Here is a 26,420-nt window from a genome sequence, read left to right as displayed (position 1 = left end):
GGTGTGTGGTCTGTGTATATTTGTAGGGTGTGGGGCCTGTGTATATTTGTAGGGTGTGGGGCCTGTGTATATTTGTAGGGTGTGGGGCCTGTGTATATTTGTAGGGTGTGGGGTCTGTGTATATTTGTAGGGTGTGTGGTCTGGGTATATTTGTAGGATGTGGGGTCTGTGTATATTTGTAGGGTGTGGCGTCTGTGTATATTTGTAGGGTGTGGGGTCTGTGTATATTTGTAGGGTGTGGGGCCTGTGTATATTTGTAGGGTGTGGGGCCTGTGTATATTTGTAGGGTGTGGGGTCTGTGTATATTTGTAGTGTGTGGGGTCTGTGTATATTTGTAGGGTGTGTGGTCTGGGTATATTTGTAGGATGTGGGGTCTGTGTATATTTGTAGGGTGTGGGGTCTGTGTATATTTGTAGGGTGTGGGGCCTGTGTATATTTGTAGGGTGTGGGGCCTGTGTATATTTGTAGGGTGTGGGGTCTGTGTATATTTGTAGGGTGTGGGGTCTGTGTATATTTGTAGGGTGTGTGGTCTGGGTATATTTGTAGGATGTGGGGTCTGTGTATATTTGTAGGGTGTGGCGTCTGTGTATATTTGTAGGGTGTGGGGTCTGTGTATATTTGTAGGGTGTGGGGCCTGTGTATATTTGTAGGGTGTGGGGCCTGTGTATATTTGTAGGGTGTGGGGCCTGTGTATATTTGTAGGGTGTGGGGTCTGTGTATATTTGTAGGGTGTGGGGTCTGTGTATATTTGTAGGGTGTGGGGTCTGTGTATATTTGTAGTGTGTTTGGGTCTGTGTATATTTGTATGGTGTGGGGCCTGTGTATATTTGTAGGGTGTGGGGTCTGTGTATATTTGTAGGGTGTGGGGTCTGGGTATATTTGTATGGTGTGGGGTCTGTGTATATTTGTAGGGTGTGGGGCCTGTGTATATTTGTAGGGTGTGAGGTCTGTGTATATTTGTAGGGTGTGGGGTCTGTGTATATTTGTAGGGTGTGGGGCCTGTGTATATTTGTAGGGTGTGAGGTCTGTGTATATTTGTAGGGTGTGGGGTCTGTGTATATTTGTAGGGTGTGGGGCCTGTGTATATTTGTAGGGTGTGGGGTCTGTGTATATTTGTAGGGTGTGGGGTCTGTGTATATTTGTAGGGTGTGGGGCCTGTGTATATTTGTAGGGTGTGGGGTCTGTGTATATTTGTAGGGTGTGGGGTCTGTGTATATTTGTAGGGTGTGAGGTCTGTGTATATTTGTAGGGTGTGGGGTCTGTGTATATTTGTAGGGTGTGGGGCCTGTGTATATTTGTAGGGTGTGGGGCCTGTGTATATTTGTAGGGTGTGGGGCCTGTGTATATTTGTAGGGTGTGGGGCCTGTGTATATTTGTAGGGTGTGGGGTCTGTGTATATTTGTAGGGTGTGGGGTCTGTGTATATTTGTAGGGTGTGGGGCCTGTGTATATTTGTAGGGTGTGGGGTCTGTGTATATTTGTAGGGTGTGGGGTCTGTGTATATTTGTAGGGTGTGGGGTCTGTGTATATTTGTAGGGTGTGGGGTCTGTGTATATTTGTAGGGTGTGGGGCCTGTGTATATTTGTAGGGTGTGAGGTCTGTGTATATTTGTAGGGTGTGGGGTCTGTGTATATTTGTAGGGTGTGGGGCCTGTGTATATTTGTAGGGTGTGAGGTCTGTGTATATTTGTAGGGTGTGGGGTCTGTGTATATTTGTGGGGTGTGGGGCCTGTGTATATTTGTAGGGTGTGGGGTCTGTGTATATTTGTAGGGTGTGGGGTCTGTGTATATTTGTAGGGTGTGGGGCCTGTGTATATTTGTAGGGTGTGGGGTCTGTGTATATTTGTAGGGTGTGGGGTCTGTGTATATTTGTAGGGTGTGAGGTCTGTGTATATTTGTAGGGTGTGGGGTCTGTGTATATTTGTAGGGTGTGGGGCCTGTGTATATTTGTAGGGTGTGGGGCCTGTGTATATTTGTAGGGTGTGGGGCCTGTGTATATTTGTAGGGTGTGGGGCCTGTGTATATTTGTAGGGTGTGGGGTCTGTGTATATTTGTAGGGTGTGGGGTCTGTGTATATTTGTAGGGTGTGGGGCCTGTGTATATTTGTAGGGTGTGGGGTCTGTGTATATTTGTAGGGTGTGGGGTCTGTGTATATTTGTAGGGTGTGGGGTCTGTGTATATTTGTAGGGTGTGGGGTCTGTGTATATTTGTAGGGTGTGGGGCCTGTGTATATTTGTAGGGTGTGGGGTCTGTGTATATTTGTAGGGTGTGGGGCCTGTGTATATTTGTAGGGTGTGGGGTCTGTGTATATTTGTAGGGTGTGGGGTCTGTGTATATTTGTAGGGTGTGGGGTCTGTGTATATTTGTAGGGTGTGGGGTCTGTGTATATTTGTAGGGTGTGGGGCCTGTGTATATTTGTAGGGTGTGGGGTCTGTGTATATTTGTAGGGTGTGGGGCCTGTGTATATTTGTAGGGTGTGTGGTCTGTGTATATTTGTAGAGTGTGGGGCCTGTGTATATTTGTAGGGTGTGGGGTCTGTGTGTATTTGTAGGGTGTGGGGTCTGTGTATATTTGTAGGGTGTGGGGGTCTGTGTATATTTGTAGGGTGTGGGGTCTGTGTATATTTGTAGGGTGTGGGGTCTGTGTATATTTGTAGGGTGTGGGGTCTGTGTATATTTGTAGGGTGTGGGGTCTGTGTATATTTGTAGGGTGTGGGGTCTGTGTATATTTGTAGGGTGTGGGGTCTGTGTATATTTGTAGGGTGTGGGGTCTGTGTATATTTGTAGGGTGTGGGGCCTGTGTATATTTGTAGGGTGTGGGGTCTGTGTATATTTGTAGGGTGTGGGGCCTGTGTATATTTGTAGGGTGTGGGGTCTGTGTATATTTGTAGGGTGTGGGGTCTGTGTATATTTGTAGGGTGTGGGGCCTGTGTATATTTGTAGGGTGTGGGGCCTGTGTATATTTGTAGGGTGTGGGGCCTGTGTATATTTGTAGGGTGTGGGGTCTGTGTATATTTGTAGGGTGTGGGGTCTGTGTATATTTGTAGGGTGTGGGGCCTGTGTATATTTGTAGGGTGTGGGGTCTGTGTATATTTGTAAGGTCCGGGGTCTGTGTATATTTGTAGGGTGTGGGGCCTGTGTATATTTGTAGGGTGTGGGGGTCTGTGTATATTTGTATGGTGTGGGGTCTGTGTATATTTGTAGGGTGTGGGGTCTGTGTATATTTGTAGGGTGTGGGGCCTGTGTATATTTGTAGGGTGTGGGGTCTGTGTATATTTGTAGGGTGTGGGGTCTGTGTATATTTGTAGGGTGTGGGGCCTGTGTATATTTGTAGGGTGTGGGGTCTGTGTATATTTGTAGGGTGTGGGGCCTGTGTATATTTGTAGGGTGTGGGGGCTGTGTATATTTGTAGGGTGTGGGGTCTGTGTATATTTGTAGGGTGTGGGGCCTGTGTATATTTGTAGGGTGTGGGGTCTGTGTATATTTGTATGGTGTGGGGTCTGTGTATATTTGTAGGGTGTGGGGTCTGTGTATATTTGTAGGGTGTGGGGCCTGTGTATATTTGTATGGTGTGGGGTCTGTGTATATTTGTAGGGTGTGGGGCCTGTGTATATTTGTATGGTGTGGGGTCTGTGTATATTTGTAGGGTGTGGGGCCTGTGTATATTTGTAGGGTGTGGGGTCTGTGTATATTTGTATGGTGTGGGGTCTGTGTATATTTGTAGGGTGTGGGGTCTGTGTATATTTGTAGGGTGTGGGGTCTGTGTATATTTGTAGGGTGTGGGGTCTGTGTATATTTGTAGGGTGTGGGGCCTGTGTATATTTGTAGGGTGTGGGGCCTGTGTATATTTGTAGGGTGTGGGGTCTGTGTATATTTGTAGGGTGTGGGGCCTGTGTATATTTGTAGGGTGTGGGGTCTGGGTATATTTGTAGGGTGTGGGGGTCTGTGTATATTTGTAGAGTGTGGGGTCTGTGTATATTTGTGGGGTGTGGGGTCTGTGTATATTTGTAGGGTGTGGGGTCTGTGTATATTTGTAGGGTGTGGGGTCTGTGTATATTTGTAGAGTGTGGGGTCTGTGTATATTTGTATGGTGTGGGGTCTGTGTATATTTGTAGGGTGTGGGGTCTGTGTATATTTGTAGGGTGTGGGGCCTGTGTGTATTTGTAGGGTGTGGGGTCTGTGTATATTTGTAGGGTGTGGGGCCTGTGTATATTTGTAGGGTGTGGGGTCTGGGTATATTTGTAGGGTGTGGGGGTCTGTGTATATTTGTAGAGTGTGGGGTCTGTGTATATTTGTGGGGTGTGGGGTCTGTGTATATTTGTAGGGTGTGGGGCCTGTGTATATTTGTAGGGTGTGGGGCCTGTGTATATTTGTAGGGTGTGGGGTCTGTGTATATTTGTAGGGTGTGGGGCCTGTGTATATTTGTAGGGTGTGGGGTCTGGGTATATTTGTAGGGTGTGGGGCCTGTGTATATTTGTAGGGTGTGGGGTCTGTGTATATTTGTAGGGTGTGGGGGCTGTGTATATTTGTAGGGTGTGGGGTCTGGGTATATTTGTAGGGTGTGGGGGTCTGTGTATATTTGTAGGGTGTGGGGCCTTTGTATATTTGTAGGGTGTGGGGTCTGGGTATATTTGTAGGGTGTGGGGGTCTGTGTATATTTGTAGAGTGTGGGGTCTGTGTATATTTGTGGGGTGTGGGGTCTGTGTATATTTGTAGGGTGTGGGGTCTGTGTATATTTGTAGGGTGTGGGGTCTGTGTATATTTGTAGAGTGTGGGGTCTGTGTATATTTGTAGGGTGTGGGGTCTGTGTATATTTGTAGGGTGTGGGGTCTGTGTATATTTGTAGGGTGTGGGGTCTGTGTATATTTGTAGGGTGTGGGGTCTGTGTATATTTGTAGGGTGTGGGGTCTGTGTATATTTGTAGAGTGTGGGGGTCTGTGTATATTTGTAGGGTGTGGGGTCTGTGTATATTTGTAGGGTGTGGGGTCTGTGTATATTTGTAGAGTGTGGGGTCTGTGTATATTTGTAGGGTGTGGGGTCTGTGTATATTTGTAGGGTGTGGGGCCTGTGTATATTTGTAGGGTGTGGGGGTCTGTGTATATTTGTAGAGTGTGGGGTCTGTGTATATTTGTAGGGTGTGGGGTCTGTGTATATTTGTAGGGTGTGGGGTCTGTGTATATTTGTAGGGTGTGGGGTCTGTGTATATTTGTAGAGTGTGGGGGTCTGTATTCATTTAGGAGGCCTGGCCTTGTGTCTGTAATCATTTAAAGGGTCTGAATTGATTTAGAAGGGTCTGTTTGGGGTAGAGCTCAGGGCTTATGGTCTACTGAAACTTACAAACTGCAAACATTTAAAAGATCTCTTGGACCCGATGAGACTGGTGTATTTAATTTAGAAATCCAAGTTAGAATGGCTTATAATCTTTTTTTTTTTACATTTAAGCAAAATATCTATCCACTTAGCCTAACTGACAGATCCTCGGAGTTCCACCTCCTTGCTGCCAAATGTCTGCCCTCCGACACAGTTCAGGTTTGCCTAATTCTCTCAAAAGATGAAAGAGAAAGAGAGAAAGAGAAAGAGAAAGAGAGAAAGCATGAGTAAGAGCTAGGGAGAATGAGAGAAAGAAAGAAAGAAAGAAAGAAAGAAAGAAAGAGAACAAGAGAAAAAAAGGGAGAAAGATAGAATGAGAAAAAGGTAGAAGGAAAGAAAGAAATAAAGAAAGATGAGATAAAAAGAGTGAAAAAGAGAGAGACAAGTATAAAGAGAGAGAAAGATAGAGAGAATGAGAGAAAGAAATAAAGAGAACGAAAGAAAGGGAGAGAAAGAGGGCTAGAGAGAGAGAAAGAGAAAGCATGAGTAAGTGCTAGAGAGAATGAAAGAAAGGAAGAGAACAAGAGAAAGAAATTGAGAAAGACAGAATGAGAAAAAGAAAGAAGGAAAGAAATAAAGAAAGAGAGAGAAAGATGAGATAAAAATAGAGTGAGAAAGAGAAAAAGAGAGAGACAAGTAGAAAGAGAGAAAGAGAGAGAGAGAAATAGAGAAGATGATAGCGAGAGAAAGAAAGAAAGAGAAAGAGAGAAAAAGGGGGAGAGGAAAGAGGCAAGAAAGAAATAGAGAAAGAGAGATAAAGGTAATGAGAGGGAGAGAAAAAGAGAAAGAAAGAAAAAGAGAAGAAAGGAATGTAAGTAAGACAGAAAGAAAGAGAGGATGATAAGAAGAAAGACAGGAAAAAGAAAGGGAAAAGAGAATGAACGAGGGAGAAAGAAAAAGACAGAGACACAGTCTGACTGACAGCTCCCCAGTGTACCTCCTCCCTGCTGAGATCTCCCATTGCTCAGAGCAAGCTGCAGGCTGGGTGGGTAGAGCGTGAACACATTTAGCTGTACTCATTTCATTATTTGTTTCAGTATCAGGATAATAGTAATTCTGAGATGGATTTTCACAATAAGTACATTGGTCTCATTAGGTCTAAGAGATTTTACCTGTTTCTGGAGGTGAACTGTTATTTTGGAAAACACCTTGTGACATTTGACCCAGGACACCTACATATGGCATATGTGGCCCAGCGCATGTACGTTCGGTACTTTCGATGGATTGGCAAATTGAATCTGTTCTCCAGATGAAGAAGAATAGGACAAGACGACACTGGTATTATAAATGGCACGTGGTCGATGGCGGCCTTGGTACAGATTTTTCATTTTGGCCCAGGAATCTTCCGTATCAAACCAAAATAAGAATATTGGTGAGAAATGTAAAATGTTAATATTAAATATGTTTTACGGATCATTTTATCACCTCTACAGGTGTAAGATCTTCAGGACAGGACAAGGTCGCCACAGGACTGGCACACACGGGGTTACATCTCGAGACTTTGCCTGATTCACAAATGTATCCTTTGCGGTTGCACACTTCAATTATTGTCCTGTAATTTGCATATTCCAAGACTAGGGGTGGAAACTTCTCTCAGTATCAATTTGCAGAAAATTAATGCTTTAATTCCGTATTTTCAAGAGGACAAAAAACATGGCTGCAGCGCGGCAGTGATTAATGACAACATTACTGGGCTTGGCCTGGAATTTATTCAGCATACATTATAATTATTTTCTATAACTATCTGCTAATTATCATTTCACTTTCTTCAAAGGATGTGATCATTTAAAAACGTGATAACCGCAAAAATAGAAGAAAGAAAAAAAAAAGGTGGAAAAGGAAGGTAAAGTGTTTTTTTTTATAATGGTACAAGACAGAATTGGTTAAAGGTCTTCTGGTGCAACTGGACCCTGAAGACTTGTAGGTGCGTGGACCTGCCAAATCATAGGCCGGACCCCATTATCAGTGCCGGGGCAAGGTAAGGGAAGGCAATAATTAGATATATATTTGTGACATATGTCAGACCATTAAGATAGTCCCGAACCGCGACTGTACTGTCTAATGGATCCCAACCTGGGCAGAGATTGGAAAAATATGCCTAAAAGTGCACATTCCTGCCATTGTTTTTGGGTATTCCCTGGTGGGTGACGGGTTGGGTTTATAAGTCTGCCAAGACTGGGGTTGAAAATATAAGGAGGAAAACATAAACTCCAGTTCCTCATCAAACACAATTGGATAATTTTTAGACATTCCTCATCAAACACAGTTGGATAATTTTTAGACATTCCTCATCAAACACAGTTGGATAATTTTTAGACATTCCTCATCAAACACAGTTGGATAATTTTTAGACACATCTGCCAAAAGATTTAAGGAAAAATAAGATGTGATTAAAGCCTTAAAAGATCAGGCAGAGATACATGCCAAATCGGCATTAGAAAACAATCGCAGCGTAATCATATTGCACTCACCCACAGAAATCTATGGGTGTGTATGAAACATTGGACTGCAGTCGGATGTCATCTCAGTGCACTCCGAGTACCATGGATGGAAACAATTGAGATGTCTGAGAAATTACATTCTCTGTCTTCTCCGTACCTGTGCTAGAGAATCTGAGCACAGTAAAATGACACTTTTATCGAACTCTGATTATGATCTAAATTATCATTAGCATAATAGGCCCGATTTTCTCATATGAGTGAACTACTGCCCTAAAACTGCTTTGAAGAGTTTTATTTGTTCTGAAGTATTGGTTTTTTTTGCAGCCATTTGATTGGTCAGTGCCTAGTTTGGAGAACATTCCAGTTTATCTGATATGTACCTTCAAATTTTCCACTGGGCTTTTTAAAAAAAAAACCTGAATAGGGATGAGCAGACCCATGGAAGTTTGGGCTCTTCGGGTTTGGCCGAACTTGAGTCCAAAGTTCGGATCGGACACCAGAACTTGACCTGGACCCGAACCACATATAAGTCAATGGAGACCCGAACTTTGGTGCTGTAAAATGGCTGTAAAGTAACCGTAGTAGGGGCTAGGGGGCTGCAAAATTGGCGTAAGAGCAGGACATTTGCCCTGCAAACAAATATTTATAGGGAAATTGCTTAAAATAACATAGAATAAAAAATATAAAATAATAATAATCTTGAACCAGGAGGTGGAAGTCCAAGTGGAGGAGTGGAGCAGTGCCTTGCATGTGTAGTTTACTTTACTTGTTAATAAATAAATGAAAAAATAACTATGTGAATGCGCTATTTCTGGGGTGGCTGAGGAATAGTCTTATTAGGCCGGGGTCACACTAGCGTATTGCATCCGATGCCAGAGCATAGGATGCAATATGCTAATGATACTCGGCTCCTGGTCGCAGCAGAGCAGGAGCCGAGTGTCATGCGTCTGTGCTCCGATTCTCTCGCACAGGGAGGATCGGAGCACAGCTGCGGAGGAGGCGGAGAAATGAATTTCTCCATCTCCTCCATTGCTGGGGTCCGCTTATAGCGCACATCACTCGGATGATATCCGAGTGGTGTGCGCTGTCTCACTCGCACCCATAGGCTTATATGGGTGCGAGTGAGCCAAGAGTTTTCCTCGGTCCGAGACAACTGCAGCATGCTGCGAATGTCTCGGACCGAGGAAAACTGCCGACAAAAAGTCGGCTGGTGGGAGCTGCCCCATAACTTATCATTGGTCCGAGTACAATGCGATTTTTTATCGCATTGCACTCAGCCGTATTACGGTCTAGTGTGACCCCGGCCTTAGAATGGGAAGAGGACAATATCCGTGAACCTTCCCAGCCTATAAATATCAGCCTGCAGCTGTCTGCTTTGACTGAGGCCAGTCTCACACGTCCAGATAATTCCGGTACCGGAAAAATCGGTAGCGGAATTATCCGTGTCCGTGTGCTTACGTTGAACATCAGTGTGGCACACGTGCGGCAGCCATGTGCCGCCCGTGTGCCGACTGAGGACTACACGGACCGTACAAGAGACAGCGCTAGAGTTAAGCGCTGTCCCCTGCATGCGGTGCTGAAGCCGGTATTCATCCCATCTTCCCAGCAGCGTTTGCTGTAAAGAAGGAATGAATAATCTTTTTTTTTTATTTATTTTTGTTTTTAAAATAGAGTTGCCGGTAATCTGCCCCCTCCCACCCTCTGTGCGCCCCCCCTCCCCAGCTCCCTCGGCGCTTACATCCTCTCACCGTCGCTGCTTGTCCTGTATGGACAAGCAGCAACGCTGAGAGGATGTAAGTGCCGAGGGAGCTGGGGGGGCGCACAGGGGGTGGGAGGGGGCAGATTACCAGCAACTCTATTTTAAAAACAAAAATAAATACAAAAAAAAGATTATTCATTCCTTCTTTACAGCAAACGCTGCTGGAGAGGAGAAATGAATGGGGCTTCAGCACCACACGCGGGGGGGACATCGCTTACAGTAGCGCTGTCTCCTGCACGTGTGCAGTACGTGTTTTACACGGACCCATTGACTTTAATGGGTCCGTGTGATCTGTGCACTCCCACGAACACTGAAATTTCTCCGTGTTTTCCAAACGGACACATGGTCCGTGAAAACACGCTGACATGTGCAGAGACACATTGATTTTAATGTGTCTACGTGAGTCAGTGTCTCCGGTACGTGAGGAAACTTTCACCTCACGTACCGGAGCCACTGACGTGTGAAACCGTTAAAAACTAGATGGTGGACCGATTCTAACACATCGGGTATTCTAGAATATGCATGTCCACGTAGTATATTGCCCAGCCCACATAGTATATTGCCCAGCCACGTAGTATATTGCCCAGCCCTCGTAGTATATTGCCCAGCCCACATAGTATATTGCCCAGCCACGTAGTATATTGCCCAGCCACGTAGTATATTGCCCAGTGACATAGTATATTGCCCAGTGACGTAGTATATTGCCCAGCCACATAGTATATTGCCCAGCTACGTAGTATATTGCGCAGCCACGTAGTATATTGCCCAGCCACGTAGTATATTGCCCAGCCACGTAGTATATTGCCCAGCCACGTAGTATATTGCCCAGTCACGGAGTATATTGCCCAGTGACGTAGTATATTGCCTAGCCATGTAGTATGTTGCCCAGTCACATAGTATATTGCCCAGCCACGTAGTATATTGCCCAGTTATGTAGTATATTGCACAGCGACATAGTATGCAGCACAGAGCCACGTAGTATATTGGCCAGTCACATAGTATATTGCCCAGCTACCTAGTATATTGCCCAGTCATGTATGTCACAGGTTAAAAAATAAAAAAATATACAATTCCGAGGGCCCCTTGTAGTTCGTGCACATGACCGTGACGTCATGGCAGGTCCTTCTCGCTCAGGCGCGCACGGCCTGTGATAACGTCGCGGTCACATGACCGTGAAGTCATGGCAGGTCCTCCTCCATACCATCCTTGCCACCGGAAGTTGCTGCTTGCATGGAGCGGTTACCGGTGCATAGCGAGGAGCGGGAAAAGCAGCGGAAGGTGAGTATATAATGATTTTTTATTTTTTTTATTTTTTTTAACATTAGATGTTTTTGCTATTGACGCTGCATAGGCAGCATCAATAGTAAAAACTTGGTCACACAGGGTTAATAGCGGCGGTAACGGAGTGAGTTACCCACGGCATAACGCGGTTCGTTACCGTTGGCATTAACCATGTGTGAGCGGTGACTGCGGGGAGTATGGAGCGGGCACCGGGCGCTGACTGTAGGGGAGTAGGGAGGGACTAATTGGACTGTGGCCATCGCTGATTGGTCACGGCAGCCATGACAGTCAGCTGGCGAGACCAATCAGTGACTTGGATTCCATGACAGACAGAGGCCGCGACCAATGAATATCCGTGACCGACAGAAGGACAGGCAGACAGACAGAAAGACGGAAGTGACCCTTAGACAATTATATAGTAGATTATTTTTTTGTGGTCCACCCCAATTATTTGGGGGGTCCCGCTATTTTTCCTAATCAGTAAACACAAACTATTAATAGGCTGGGAAGGTCCATGGATATTGGCCCTTTCCCAGCATAATACGACCAGCTTACTGCTGTCTGCTTTTCCTTGGCTGGTTATTAAAAATATGAAGGACCCCACATTGTTTTTTTATTATTTATTTCTTTTACCCTGTCCCTCACTCGAGCTGTCCCTATGCTAGTCAGAGTACAATGGCGGCGCCACCCGTGATCCGACGATTGTTCCAGCTGTGATGGAAGTGCCCACAGCCTAAAAGCTTCTTGACTGGCTGTGCTGCAGCCTTTCAACAAGCATTATTAAGCATTGCAAGAATTGACATGCTGCATTTTTTTTTATCCATTATGAGTCAGAAAATCCAAGAAAAAAAACACAGACAGTGGGTGAATGAGTATTTTGCTATTAAAACACACTAAAAATACTAAACCATACTAAGCCAAGTGTATACAAGCCCTTACACTCCACTTCTCATTTGTATTGGCCCCTGGCGATATTAGCTGTACAATGGATGCAAGTATCAATGGAGTCCTATGCACATTGCACAGTTGTGTACATAGACACTCCCCCACCCCAAAAATAAAAAATAAAAATTGTTGGAATTGGATCTTAAAAATAGGGAAAGTCCTGGCCACTTGGAACAGCTGGAATGCATTATACCATGGATATGTTAAAAATAATACAGATTACAAGGCATACGGATATGATCAGAGATTTATTTTGTGATGTACTTTTGTACTTTTGTTTTATTGTTTTCTTTTGATACCTTTGGTGAAATGTCATAACAGTTGGTTAGATATCTACATTTTTCCCTTTAAATAATATAACTCAAAAGACACCTGATCAGAAAAGCTCAATTTCACTTTTACCTCTTGTCGATATTTTTTTTCTTTAGGTGTCGGCAAAATTTTAAAGACCCCTTTGCAATTTTTTTTTTATTAGGTCTTAACTTTAAGTGCTTAACATTATCAGATTGATTTTTGTAAAAACACACACTGAAAATCTTAACGAGGGACAATATAAATGACACTATTTTATTGTCACCAAAGTGGCAAAAATGCCGATGTAATCTGGTTCCAGTTCACATTACCCCAAGAAGATATTTTAAAACTGAAATGTTGATCTCTATAATCAATTTTATATAGAATTACCCAGTGACATCACAGAGCCATCGTGGGCAGGAAGTGCTTCATCTGCACTTCAAAACTTTAGTTTCAGGAAGAAAGGGCACAGGTCATAAGACGACCTCCAAAATAACTAAAACTTCAAAATTAGGGACAAATATAAAAATTAATGCAAATTCTGATATAGTGATCAAACATATCTAGACCTTATGGACTTGGCCATAATATAAATCAGTGTGGTAAGGCTTTGTGATGTAGCATACAAAGATTGCTACCCGTGCATACTGCTGTGCCTGTTGGTATTATTTGAAAATCTGCAAGAAAAAATTGTAGTATATTCCTTCATATGAAATATAGCAGAGTCTGTCAAGAAGAGATGCTTGAAGGCAGTAGAGATTAGCAAAGCTTTGGTAATTCAAACTTTCCAGCTTCGCTGACTTTTGCCAGGAAATTTGATTTACAGTCAATAGTTGTCCTACTTTACTGATCAAGCATTCAGTAGCTGTTGCATGTGTACCCCCTGCCTCTGCTTCACAAACACAGTGTCCCTCCTGCCTCACAGGCAGTGTCCATCCTGCCTCAAAGACACTGTCCCTCCTGTCTCACAGGCAGTGTCCCTCCTGCCTCACAGACACTGTCCCTCCTGCCTCACAGGCAGTGTCCCTCCTGCCTCACAGGCAGTGTCCCTCCTGCCTCACAGACACTGTCCCTCCTGCCTCACAGGCAGTGTCCCTCCTGCCTCACAGGCAGTGTCCCTCCTGCCTCAAAGACACTGTCCCTCCTGTCTCACAGGCAGTGTCCCTCCTGCCTCAAAGACACTGTCCCTCCTGCCTCACAGGCAGTGTCCCTCCTGCCTCACAGGCAGTGTCCCTCCTGCCTCAAAGACACTGTCCCTCCTGCCTCACAGACACTGTCCCTCCTGCCTCACAGGCAGTGTCCCTCCTGCCTCAAAGACACTGTCCCTCCTGTCTCACAGGCAGTGTCCCTCCTGTCTCACAGACACTGTCCCTCCTGCCTCACAGGCAGTGTCCCTCCTGCCTCACAGGCAGTGTCCCTCCTGCCTCAAAGACACTGTCCCTCCTGCCTCACAGACACTGTCCCTCCTGCCTCACAGGCAGTGTCCCTCCTGCCTCAAAGACACTGTCCCTCCTGCCTCACAGACACTGTCCCTCCTGCCTCACAGGCAGTGTCCCTCCTGCCTCAAAGACACTGTCCCTCCTGCCTCAAAGACACTGTCCCTCCTGCCTCACAGACACTGTCCCTCCTGCCTCACAGGCAGTGTCCCTCCTGCCTCACAGGCAGTGTCCCTCCTGCCTCAAAGACACTGTCCCTCCTGCCTCACAGACACTGTCCCTCCTGCCTCACAGACACTGTCCCTCCTGCCTCACAGTAATTCTCCTGCTTCAGAGAGACTCTCCTGCTTCAGACACAGTGACTCTACTGGCTCACAGGCAATGACTCTTCAGCTTTACAGGCAGTGACTCTCCTGCCTCACAGAAGCAGCAACTCTCCTGCCTCAGAGATGCAGTGACTCTCCTACCTCACAGAAGCAGTGACTCTCCAGCCTCAGAGACATAGTGGCGCTCCTGCCTCACAGACACAGCGACTCTCTTGCCTCACAGATGCAGTGACTCTTCTGCCTCACAGACACTGTCCCTCCTGCCTCACAGACACTGTCCCTCCATCCTCACAGAAGCAGTGACTCTCTTGCCTCACAGATGCAGTGACTCTCCTGTCTCACAGATGCAGTGACTCTCTTGGCTCACAGATGCAGTGACTCTCCTGCCTCACAGACGCAGTGACTCTCTTGCCTCACAGAGGCAGTGACTCTTCGGCCTCACAGATACTGTCCCTCCTGCCTCACAGACACTGTCCCTCCATCCTCACAGAAGCAGTGACTCTCTTTTTTCCCTCTCCCTGTTAATTAAATCTGTATTGACTTTTATTGATACACTAATTCTCTTTACTTATATGCTGTCACACACTATTTATATAGTTTGTTTAGTGTTTTATGGCTTTCTCTCAGTATCTTTATTGCTGAACTATGAACTCACAGGCAGAGCCCCTCCTGCCTCACAAACACTGTCCCTCCTGCTTCATAGACACTGTCCCTCCTGCCTCACAGTGATTCTCCTGCTTCACAGAGACTCTCCTGCTTCAGACACAGTGACTCTACTGTCTTACAGACAATGACACTCCTGCTAAACAGGCAATGACTCTCCTGCTTTACAGACACAGTGACACTCTTGCCTCACAGACACAGTGACTCTCCTGCCTCACAGACACAGTGACACTCCTGCCTCACAGACACAGTGACACTCCTGCCTCACAGACACAGTGACTCTCCTGCCTCACAGACACAGTGACTCTCCTGCCTCACAGACACAGTGACACTCCTGCCTCACAGACACAGTGACTCTCCTACCTCACAGACACAGTGACAATCCTGCCTCACAGACACAGTGACTCTCCTGCCTCACAGACACAGTGACAATCATGCCTAACAGACGCAGTGACTCTCCTACTTCACAGATGCAATGTCCCTCCTGCCTCATTGATTCAGTGACTCCTGCCTCACACACGCAGTGACTCTCCTACCTCACAGACACAGTGACTCTCCTAACTCACAGACACAGTGACAATCCTGCCTCACAGACACAGTGACTCTCCTGCCTCACAGACACAGTGACTCTCCTACCTCACAGACACAGTGACAATCCTGCCTCACAGACACAGTGACTCTCCTGCCTCACAGACACAGTGACAATCATGCCTAACAGACGCAGTGACTCTCCTACTTCACAGATGCAATGTCCCTCCTGCCTCATTGATTCAGTGACTCCTGCCTCACACACGCAGTGACTCTCCTACCTCACAGACACAGTGACTCTCCTAACTCACAGACACAGTGACAATCCTGCCTCACAGACACAGTGACTCTCCTGCCTCACAGACACAGTGACACTCATGAATAACAGATGCAGTGACACTCCTACTTCACAGATGCAATGTCCCTCCTGCCTCCCAGGTAGTGTCCCTCCTGCCTCATTGATTCAGTGACTCTCCTACCTCACAGACGCAGTGACTCTCCTACCTCACAGACACAGTGACTCTCCTGCCTCACAAAAACAAAACTATCTAATGTTCAAGGACTGTCATAATTTTCAATAACAATAATTCTGCAAATTTAGGACTGTACTGGGCTAAAAAGAGTTGAGGTATTTGTCAGCCTCACCCAAAAATACGTGGTCCTGCATAGATTAGAGTTGTTCGTAGGTGGGACTGGTGGGTGAGACTTAAACCTTCTTAATTGTCCAACAGCATGGTTGGTAAGCATTGCATGCTATTGCCATATACATATACCATTATGAATTAAAAAAGGGCTTCATTATAGTCTGACTATAGAGACATAGGCCTGCATAAGAACTGTATACACAAAACGGTGGGATATTTTTATGACTGCCTGAGAAGTTATATTTTATTTTAGATTTAGTAAAGCAGTTATAAAAAATGTTGCTAAGGGACTTTTGAAGAGATGAAGGTCCCTGTCGTGGTTGGTTTTATCCCGTTGTTTACTGGGTGGCAAGAGCCTGCGTATGGCTCCTCTTCCAAAGGTAGGCCAAGGGTCATAAAAAGACATTGGAAGGGGGAAAATACACATCAGGATCTCTGGATGGCAAGAGCATCATAACGGAATAATTTTTCCAATAGGGCTCCCTATCTTCACTAACCGCCACTACATGCAGCTAACAATCTAACTTTATTCCATTTATTTTATCCAAGCCTATAAATAATACAGAGAAAAAGCAGAATCCGGCCTCATATAAGAAAGGGTAAAAGGTGTTTTACCTAAAGCAAGCGTCCCTTTCATTTTAAATAAAAATACACAACACAATAAGGCAGCTATAAATTGTATCACACCGTGAAAAATTCACCCCCCAGTTATAATAAAACATTACCGACCTAAAATATATGAACACACAGCGCACGCATTTAAGAATGTCCGTGGACAAAATGCATCTATTAAACTGGATGAAAATACATTATGTATAGGGATAAAAATTCAGGAACTCCGACAATAGGCAAGTTCTTTTAGCAATGATGAATGAGCCACCTAAGGCATATCATTTAATTTCAATAAGGAAAATAAAAAAATGTGAAACATCGAGGACTGGAAATGTTAAAAATAACTGTATTGTTAATAAGAATTATGACTCATTTTGTACTATTAAATTTGGTCTAGGTGGATTTGTGGGTTATTGCTTTTTTTTTTTAATAAATATGCACAGGGCTTATTTGTATATGCCATACATATTTCTGACAGGTAATCTATTCTTAACGAGAATGACGAAGGCCTACAGGGCATCTCCGAGACTCGGTACATCGGATTTAATTTAGCCCAATTTTCTTATAAATTAAATAGTTTTTTATGCCTCTCTGGTCAGAAGTTAACAATGTTTGAATTACATTTGCTTTTTTTTTATTTACTTAAAATTTTAAACTTCACAAAAAAAAATTACGTTTCTTCCTAAAGCATTCATAGTATTCAATGTGCTCTTGTTACTGCTGAATCTCCATGCATTGCGTTAAAAAAGAGCCAACTTCAAGGTGTGGGAGAGACATGGCCACTGATGTTCACCAGGTCCTTTCTTGGTTATTCCCTCTTTCAAGATCCACAACGGTACGACCATAGAGTTTGGGGTCTGAACTCATCTTTGAATGTCTAACATCTAAATTATTATTTCTACTATTTCTGAGTCTCAGGTGATTTCATAACTTGAAATTTGAAGGACCCAATGCAAAATCTCCAATAGGGTCTCCCAACGATCATGGGTATTTAATAGCATCGGTCTTCTTCAATGGGTCAAAAGGAACATTTCGGGCTCTCCTGAACTCAAAGACCCGGTTACGTCTGCAAAGCCCTGAACCTACTATTGTTATATCCTGGTCTAATGTCTGAATTTAGTTTGGGGTGTAAAACTTCTATCTAAATTAATTATTTCAATTTGGGAACCCTAGTCTGAATTCTTGCTGAGGGTCTTCCTTGTCATTTTGGAGCCTGTGTTAATTCTGGAGGTTTGAATCTGAGGTCTGAATGTATTTTTGGGGTCCTAGTTTTGTGTCAGAGTTCATTTTGTGGGTCTAAGTTTGAATTCATACTAGGGGGTCATTTAATTCTGTAGCGGTGGACCTGTAGTTTGATTTTCCTTCAAGGATCCGAATTTTGGTTGCAAATTGATTTGGGCATTTAATGTATGGTTTACAGTCTACTGTATATGTGCACTATCATCACTGAGGGAATGTAGCATGTGGTTAGCAGGATATGTGCTCCAGGTGTTGGGTGCTTATAAGAGTACCTATGCTCCTTCTATAGTTTCCTACTATTCTTTACCCCCCCATAAACATTCACACTCAGCTCAACCGATAATGTGCATGGCTGACCAGCCCATTGATGTTCACCACTTCCTCATTTGGCTAGGTCCTCTAGCTAGAACCACAGTTGGACCACCAAGGAGTTTGAAATGGAGATTGATTTGTCTATTAATGTTTAATATATATTTTTTCACCACTGCTCTTGGCCTTATTGTTTTCCCACCTGTATTGAGAGGGACATTGTAGGGAAGAGAGGGAGAGCCTGTGTTGAGTGGAGGCACCAAAAAATTGTCTCTTAGGGTGCCACAGCAAGGCAGGTATGAGCATTAGGTTTATTTAGGACCTTACTGGTAAATGAATTTGATGACTTATTTCGTTATTTATGGTATCTAACCAAGTTTTTTCAAATACTGGGTCTGGGTTTTATATGCTAATATTAAAAGTGAAGTTTTAAAGGGATTATATGTACATATCTAAGGATTTATACTCAGGGGTGCCGCTACCATCTGGCAAGTTGAGTACTTTGCCTCAGCGGCACTGCCTTTAATGAAGAGAGGGGGCGGCAGATTCTGCCGGTGTAGTAACTGAATTTGCGTTGTAGATGCAGGTTCAGTTACTACTGTATTCAAGGCTCCCAACCATCCCGAATGGACGAATCCCCTCATCCAGCCCTCCCCGACTCATGTGACCGGTCACGTGATCATAACATCATCACAGGTCCTCAACCTGAAGTCACTCCTCTCCTGCATCTGCTGGGGCTGCTGATAGAAGGCTGTTCTGTGCGCACAGGACCTGTAACGAAGTCACCGGATGGGAGGAGTCAGGGGTCACATGATCAGTGTATGCAGGACTCTGCTGTGCTGGTTGTCATGGTGCTGGAAGAGGGTAAGCTTATGTGAGGGGTTTACAGTGTGGATGTGGTGGAGCTGTGTGTGTACGGAGCGGAACCATGTGTGTACAAGCTGTGCGGAGCTGAGCCGTGTGTGTATGAGGTGTACGGAGCGGAGCCGCGTGTGTAGGAGGTGTGCGGAGCTGAGCCGCGTGTGTACGGGGTGTACAGAGTGGAGCCCTGTGTGTACAAAGTGTATGAAGCTGACCCGTGTTTGTGTACGGAGCGGAGCAGAGCCGTGTGTGTACGGGGTGTATGGGGGGCGCCATTTTGCAGTTCGCCTCAGGCAGCAGAGAGGCTAGGTTCACCCCTGTTTATACTGCTATAATCACAGCTAGCTCCAATTACAGCAGTAAAACAGCCAGCACCCACCAGGTATGAAACAGGCTCGGTGTTTAGGCCCAGTCCATACAAATGTTCCTGACTTCTGCAATACATATATGGCAGATGTTGGGAGATATGGTAGGATGCCAGGCAGAGGACGGGGCTTTTCGGCAAAGTTCATGGACCTCATAGCAGCTGTATAGCCGGCCGATATTAGTAGTACACCACCAATTTGGTTTCTGAGTTTATTCTGGAGGTCTGAATCTAATTTTATTTTGGGGAATATAAAGTGATTTTTGGATCTGGGATGTCGTGTTCAATCTAGAAACATAATATAATAATCATTGAGGGAGTAGCATTTGGTTAGGGAACTGGCGGCATTGGTGCCCATACAACTTCCAACCCCAGATAAAAGTGCAGACTCGGTTCGGTCATGAGTGCATGTATGTTTAATGGGGATAGGGAAAAAAATAACTTCCAAAAACCTATGGCGTTGGTTTCTATCTGAAAAAAAAAAGGAAAAGGCATTCAATTTCAGCATGCCCGATCCTTTTTTTTTGGGAGATCCAGTACACCCCCAAATACACAAGCTACTCGACTGGTCCTGACATAATCAGTGGGTTCGGATGACCTTGCCCAAGCTATACACTGTAGATACAAGGTTCAATTTTTGCCCCATGTAAAAAAAAAAAAGTCTGGCAATGACTAAAGCAATCCCTCACGCTGGTAAATGATCACAATAATAACGCATCGCGGCGGATTTCTCTACATCAGCCCTCGGAACATTAATTTAATTAATGAACAGACTGAAACCTGCGTTATCATATGTAGGAAACGCAACATTTTCCCCTATACATTACATTGTTATCAGGCAATTTAAATAATCTACCTCTATATTAGTTGCTTTATGCCGAAAATCACATAATATAAAAAAAAAAAAAATTCAATGTAATTTAAAAACGCTTAAAACCAGTTATGTTTTTCCGCTGCCTACAAAGATATTTCGACAGGTATGCCCGCAGTCCTGCGCTCACTTTATCATAATATTCCCATACATCAACATTTCAAAATGTATTATATGCACAGTGTATTTCCAGGCACTTGATAAATTTTGTCCTTATGTAGCCGTAGCACCCCTCAAATGTTTTGAAAGTAATAAATTGCTATAATCAAATCTAATTTTTGAAAAATACCTGTGGGAGCCACAAACAAAAAAGAGCGTCTTGTAAAAGAACATGATAAATAACACAGGAGGCGGCAGTTTATTATAATCAGTTTGGCATTGAATTACAAAATTAAAATTATATAGCCCTTGATAAGTAACCCTGCCCATGTACGCGATCAGTGGAATTATGTTGACTTATTTTGCATTTCATAAGAACAGTTCAAAGAAATATAATGGGGAAAGGGAAAAGATTTATCACGACGGACCCTGCAGAAAAAAAAAATGCGAAAAAAAAAAAATCCATTTATTTTTGGTTTAATAAGAAAACTGGCATCAGAATGATTTGCTTAGAACTCATTAAGCCTAAAACAGTTTGGAAATGTGCTAATGTACCAAAAGGGACGTATACATAGGAATGAAATAAAATTCATGTTGACAGCATTGGTGGGATCTGAGGCTGCAGGCATGGAAATACAGGGGAAAAATATATGGCATGAAGGATTAAGACGCGTGTCCATAATATATACAGTATATATGCATACACACATCCCTGCACACACATATATACATACAAACATTTATGGACAATAGTATAGGGACACTTGCCTTTAATACTACATTTCAGGTTTTTCATTCCGTCCCATTGCCCCCAGTGTAGAACATGCGACCACATTGCCACCCGATGTATAACATCCACATTACCTCCAGTGTATAACATCTAGACCCATTGCCCCCCGATGTACAATATCTGGCCCCGTTGCTCCCAGATGTGTAATATTCGGCCCGATTGCCCCGGTCCATAGCGTCCAGTCCCATTGCCCCCCCATTTTTAATATCCGGCCACATTGCCCCCCGATGTATAACATCCGACCACATTACCTCCAGTGTACAACATCTAGCCCCGTTGCCCCCGATGTACAATATCTGGCCCCATTGCTCCCAGATGTGTAATATTGGGCCTGATTGCCGCGGTGCATAACGTCCAGTCCCATTGCCCCCCCATTTTTAATATCCGGCCACATTGCTCCCAGATGTGTAATATTTGGCCCCATTGCCCCTAGTGTATAACCTCCGATCCAATTGCCCCCCCATGTATAACATCCAGCCACAATGCCCCAGTATATAACTTCCAGCCACATTGCTCCCAGATGTGCAATGTTCGGCCCCATTGCCCCCTGGTGTATAACATCCGGTCCCATTGCCCCCAGTGTATAACATCCGGCCCCATTATCCTCAATGTATAAATTGCAGACCCATTGCCCCTGATGTGTAACATCTGGCCTCTTGCCCCCCACCACGCCGTCTCCCTTTTCGAACATATCACACAATGGCCGGCGGTGCTGAGCTCACTGATGCCAGCGAGGTTCTGTAATAGAAGCCACCGAGATAACAAGTCCATCCATAACATTTCTTCCCTCCTCAATCTTCCTCCATCACCAGTGAGTGATATTATTGAGAAGTAGAAGAAACCGCAGCAACTCAGCCCCAAAGTGGAGACCCCGCAACGTTACAGTGCGAGGGGTCGAGTGCTGAGGAGCAAAGGGCAGAAAAGTCACCACCGCTCTGCTGATCCCAAAACTGCAGAGTCCAGATCTCCTCTGATATTAACATCAGCACAAACACAGCTCCCCCATCGGCAGCTTCATGGCCGAGCAGCTGCATGCAGCCTTACACCACCAAGCACAATGACGAGCGTTGGACGGAGTGGTGTAAAGCAGCCACCACTGCAAACATGTTCTGTGGAGCGATGGATCACTTTTCTCTATCTGGCAGACTAATAGACGAGTGAGTTTTAAAGTTTTTTTTAGTTTGCCACTTTGCTTGATTCATCACTTACAAATTTTTGAAAAGTCCCTACATTTTTTGTAGTTCCATTCCAGTCTTAAAACTTGCCTAAAATTTTGCAACACTTTAAAAATTCACAAAGAAAAAGGATTTATTAATTTTACACAAAATGAGTTAACCACATGCTCCATTTTACGAATTTTACTAAAAAAAAAATGGTCTATGAATACCCAAAGACAAAAAAAAAGAAGAAAAGGGACTTCAAAAAAGGCAAATAATGAATCATTACATAAGTGCGTATTGGTAACTGGAAATAGCCCTATTGCAGATCCATAGCACATCAACGGCAAATCTGCAGCAGAGCCTCATAATCCCTTGTTTCTCCCTGGTGATCAGTAGGACCCACAACGATCTAATAATGGTCCATATTACTGCATCCCTTTCTTAAGAGTAGAATACTCCTTTAAGGTTATTATTGGTGTCTTCATATATCCAAACTGATGTGATACAGATGATGGGGAAGCCAAGGATGCAGTAACAATTATGTGGACAACTTTTGGCCAAGGTCAAAAGTTGGATAGGTGATAACTTGCAATATGGGGAAAAACTCTTCAATAACAGTGGAAAAAATGCGAAGAACCTGTGAATTTTCACATATTTAACTGTTAGAAGGACTTAAAATGCAAGTCCAAGATAGAAAATTGGACATTTTCAACTACAAAAAAGAAACTCAGAGCAAACCTTCCACTGTTTTTTTTTCTGTTCAGTCCTAGTACTCACCAATAGCATGTGCTTTGCATTGGCACTGGCCTGTGATTTGATGACATGAATGACTTCCATTGATTGTTCCCGAAGTGTTGCAGTGACATGGTTGGCAGCCGTCAGCATTAGACTCTTGTAAATTGTAAAATCCATCTTTGCACTGATCACATCTCCTGCCCCCAACATTCACTTTACATCCGCATTGACCTCCAAGCTGTAAGACAGAAATGTGTATTCACAAGAAGGTGAAAAAAGTGGAAAATAAAAATTCAACATTTTGCAAAGTCTTAAACTTTCATCAGTTTCTAAATAATTGATGGTACACTTAAATTTTCCTTTTTCTGCTATTGTTTTTTTACAAATTAAAGACTTTATTTATACATTTTTTGGTTCATTAAATATGCAAATTGCCTCTTCTGATAAAAAAGAGGACTTAAACACTATAGCACCACCTATTGGAAGTAGCGATCCTACAAGTCACAATCAACTCTTGAACGAGTCGTGCAATATGACTTAGGATTAAAGCCAAATCAGTATCTCAATTCGCAGACACGGTGTTTCGGGCTGTTGGCCCTCATCAGTGCGAAGCATGAGAACTGATTCTCATGCTTCGCACTGACGAGGGCCAACAGCCCGAAACACCGTGTCTGCGAATTGAGATACTGATTTGGCTTTAATCCTAAGTCATATTGCACGACTCGTTCAAGAGTTGATTGTGACTTGTAGGATCGCTACTTCCAATAGGTGGCGCTATAGAGTTTAAGTCCTCTTTTTTCTCAGAAGAGGCAATCTGCATATTTAATTTCCCAGAGGAGCATTGCACGGCGAATAAGCCTCCTTACCTTGACAAGCCAGAGATGGTATGTCACTCTCCACAAGGAGAAACGATACCTGTTGGTTCATTAAAGAATTTGTCAGCGAGCCCCCTACCGACCATGAGTTAGGATTACTCAGCATTTTTTCTGGACTAAAATTTATGATTTAAATCTGGAGATTTAAGCAGATGCTTAAGATGTTGGTCGATTCCCACAGGCATAACTGGAAGTGGTACCTCCCACACCTGCTATTTGCCTACTGGAAAGCTCCACAAGCTAAGGGTTTAAGGGTTCTCCCCCTTAAAGCTCCTGTACGGGCGATGTGCACAGGGGTCCCTTGCTCTGGTGAAAGAGGTGTGGGAAGAAGACTTTGCCACCACTTGAGTGTCGGGTATTGTGTATGTCATGTGCTTCGGTGACAAGATGCAGACCTTGGTACAGCTGGTGCACAATAATATTACGCGAGCCCAGGCCAACTAAAAGTGATGGTACAACTGGAATACTTGTGAGAGGATTTTGACCAGGTGGGTCAAAAGGTGTCGGTACTGGTCCCCATACCCCAGGACAAGCTTCAGGCACTTTTCTGAGGCCCGTACCTTGTGCAACAGAAGCTCAATGCCGTAACATGCCTGGTCACCCTGGAGCACACGCGGGGAAGGTGAAAGGCCTTCCACATGAACATGATGAAGGCACATCATGAGTGGGAGGCCTGCGTCCCTTGCATATGCAACCTGCCAGAAGAGTGTGAGGGGCGGAGACCCTCCCGGATATGGTTGCCCAAGCTAGAGTGGGACCTTCGAGAATGTGGTGGTTTGCAACCAGCTCTTGTCTGACCAACAGTCCCAGTTGTGGGAAACCCTACACCAATTCCAGGATTTGTTCAGCAAGAAGCCTGGATTTATAGAATTGGTCGTCCAACACGTGGACACCAAGGGTCATTGTCCAATCCAGCATTCAGAATAACGGGTCATTCGGGAGGTGCAACAACACACGTGCCAGGAGATTGATGAAATGCTGGAGCTAGAGGTCATCCAAACATCTATTAGCACTTTGGCCTCGCCTGTTGTCCTCATCTCAAAGAAGAACCGGACAACCCGGTTCTGCGTGGATTACAGTGGGCTCAATAGTGCACATTGATGACCTGCTCGGTCAGTTGGCCGGGGGCCAAGAACCTGACCATCATGGATCTGAGTCGGGGTTATTGGCAGATTCCCCTGATCCGCGAGGCTCGGGAACACTCTGCCTTTATCACCTTATTTGGACTTCATGAGTCTACAGTGATGCCATTCGGCATGAAGAATGCCCCTGCCACAGAAATGCTTAGATGTTAATATTCTACAGTTATTGCTGCACATGTGGGTCACACCAGATACTGAAAGCAAAGGTTCACATACTTTTGCCACTTACAGGCATGTGATATTGGATCATTTTTCACAATATTTTGTAATTATATCTACTTTCAGGACATATATAAACTTATGCAAAATGTATGTATAAATATGGAAAATCTTAAAGGGATCACAAACTTTCAAGCATCCCAATCTAATCTTTGTATTCTATGTCTTATATTTATTTATCAGAGAAAAAAAATGAAATTAGAAGTCATCACTTTCTATAGAATGCAAACAAATGTCTCAAGCTGTTTATGGGTTAAATAAATGTTTCATATACTGTTAAGAGGTCGACTCTTCCTTCTTATCTGAAATAATCCCTTTTTGAAGAATTAGATCCATTTAGAGAAAATTGACTGTTCCTGTGTCAATTCCGCCCTCGGCCTAGCGGGGTCTTTTCTCTATGTTCCTCTGGCTGGGAAATCACAGTGTTGTATCATAGAATCAGCTATTGATTTCTCTTTGCTTTCCCGTTTCCTTCTTTGCTTCTTCTCTGTCTATTTAGATGGTTTATGCCGCAGGCATTAACGCTTTTTTTATGGTTAACTGTTTGTGACCTGCTTAATCATATGAAGGTTAGCTGAGCACGTACCACGGATTCTTTGTGAAGATGAGAATCAGATAAATGCAACAGCAAAAGGAAAAAAGTACATGAGAACAGATGCAAGAAGTAAAACTAATTATATCCCTGGTAATTGGAAACATTATCTGAAGTGCAGTTTTAGGCCTTTAAAGTGAGCTTACGAAATTAGAGGCCAAAAAAGATGGCGGCGGCAGAGCCTCAAAACCACCAGAGAAGTCTGCTGTATTTTATCCTGAAGCTACTTTGCCTAGAAAAACTTTGGCTGGTCCATCAGTTTCTTAAAGACCCTATGTACACATACCCTGAGAAGGATCACCTACTTTTCAGTGCCACACTCTACTATAGGCTATGTCTGGCATTGCATCTTAGACACATTTTAATGGTTGTTCAAGACTAAAAAAATGGTCTATGCCATGGATACATCAATGTTTGATTATTAGGGTCAAAGCCTTGGTCTTCAGCAAATGTTATTCCCCATCCCTGGCAAAAATTGGTAAGATATCACTGCTTAGTCAAGCACAGAGCATCAACTGTGTATTTTCAGTCATGCCCCATGCTGCTTCTTAGTCCTATGTCTTTTATTGGTGTAACTCATGGGTATTGGAATTCACCCAAAATATGAAGGGCTGGCTCTCATGGAAAATGCCTTGATTTGTAAATATATCACTTAAGATTAAAAAAAAAACCATTCTTGCTGCCCCCATTCACCATGATCTCTTGCATAGAACATAGTGGGTGGTGAAAGGACATCCAAGATGAAGCCAAGGAACCACGTCAGCCTATGATGGTACGGCTCCGTCATTATGTTTTCCAAAGGTTCTGCCATGATTGCCTTCCCCCATGCAATGACTGGCTGCAGTGGTTATGTGAAGTGACCATAGAT

General features: G+C 44.1%; 1 protein-coding gene across 1 annotated transcript in view; it reads right to left on the bottom strand.

The window, feature by feature from the left end:
* Positions 1–26,420, bottom strand: part of USH2A (usherin) — an 824,795-nt gene that overhangs the window by 672,224 nt on the left and 126,151 nt on the right. The window contains exon 12 of the mRNA XM_069726496.1: positions 22,767–22,962. Coding sequence (XP_069582597.1) covers positions 22,767–22,962 — 196 coding nt within the window. The remainder of the gene's footprint in view (positions 1–22,766; positions 22,963–26,420) is intronic.

Source organism: Ranitomeya imitator, chromosome 5, assembly GCF_032444005.1.
Source record: "Ranitomeya imitator isolate aRanImi1 chromosome 5, aRanImi1.pri, whole genome shotgun sequence".
Lineage (NCBI taxonomy): Eukaryota > Metazoa > Chordata > Amphibia > Anura > Dendrobatidae > Ranitomeya > Ranitomeya imitator.
Note: the sequence above shows the minus strand (reverse complement) of the source record. Positions and strands in the feature narration are given on the sequence as shown.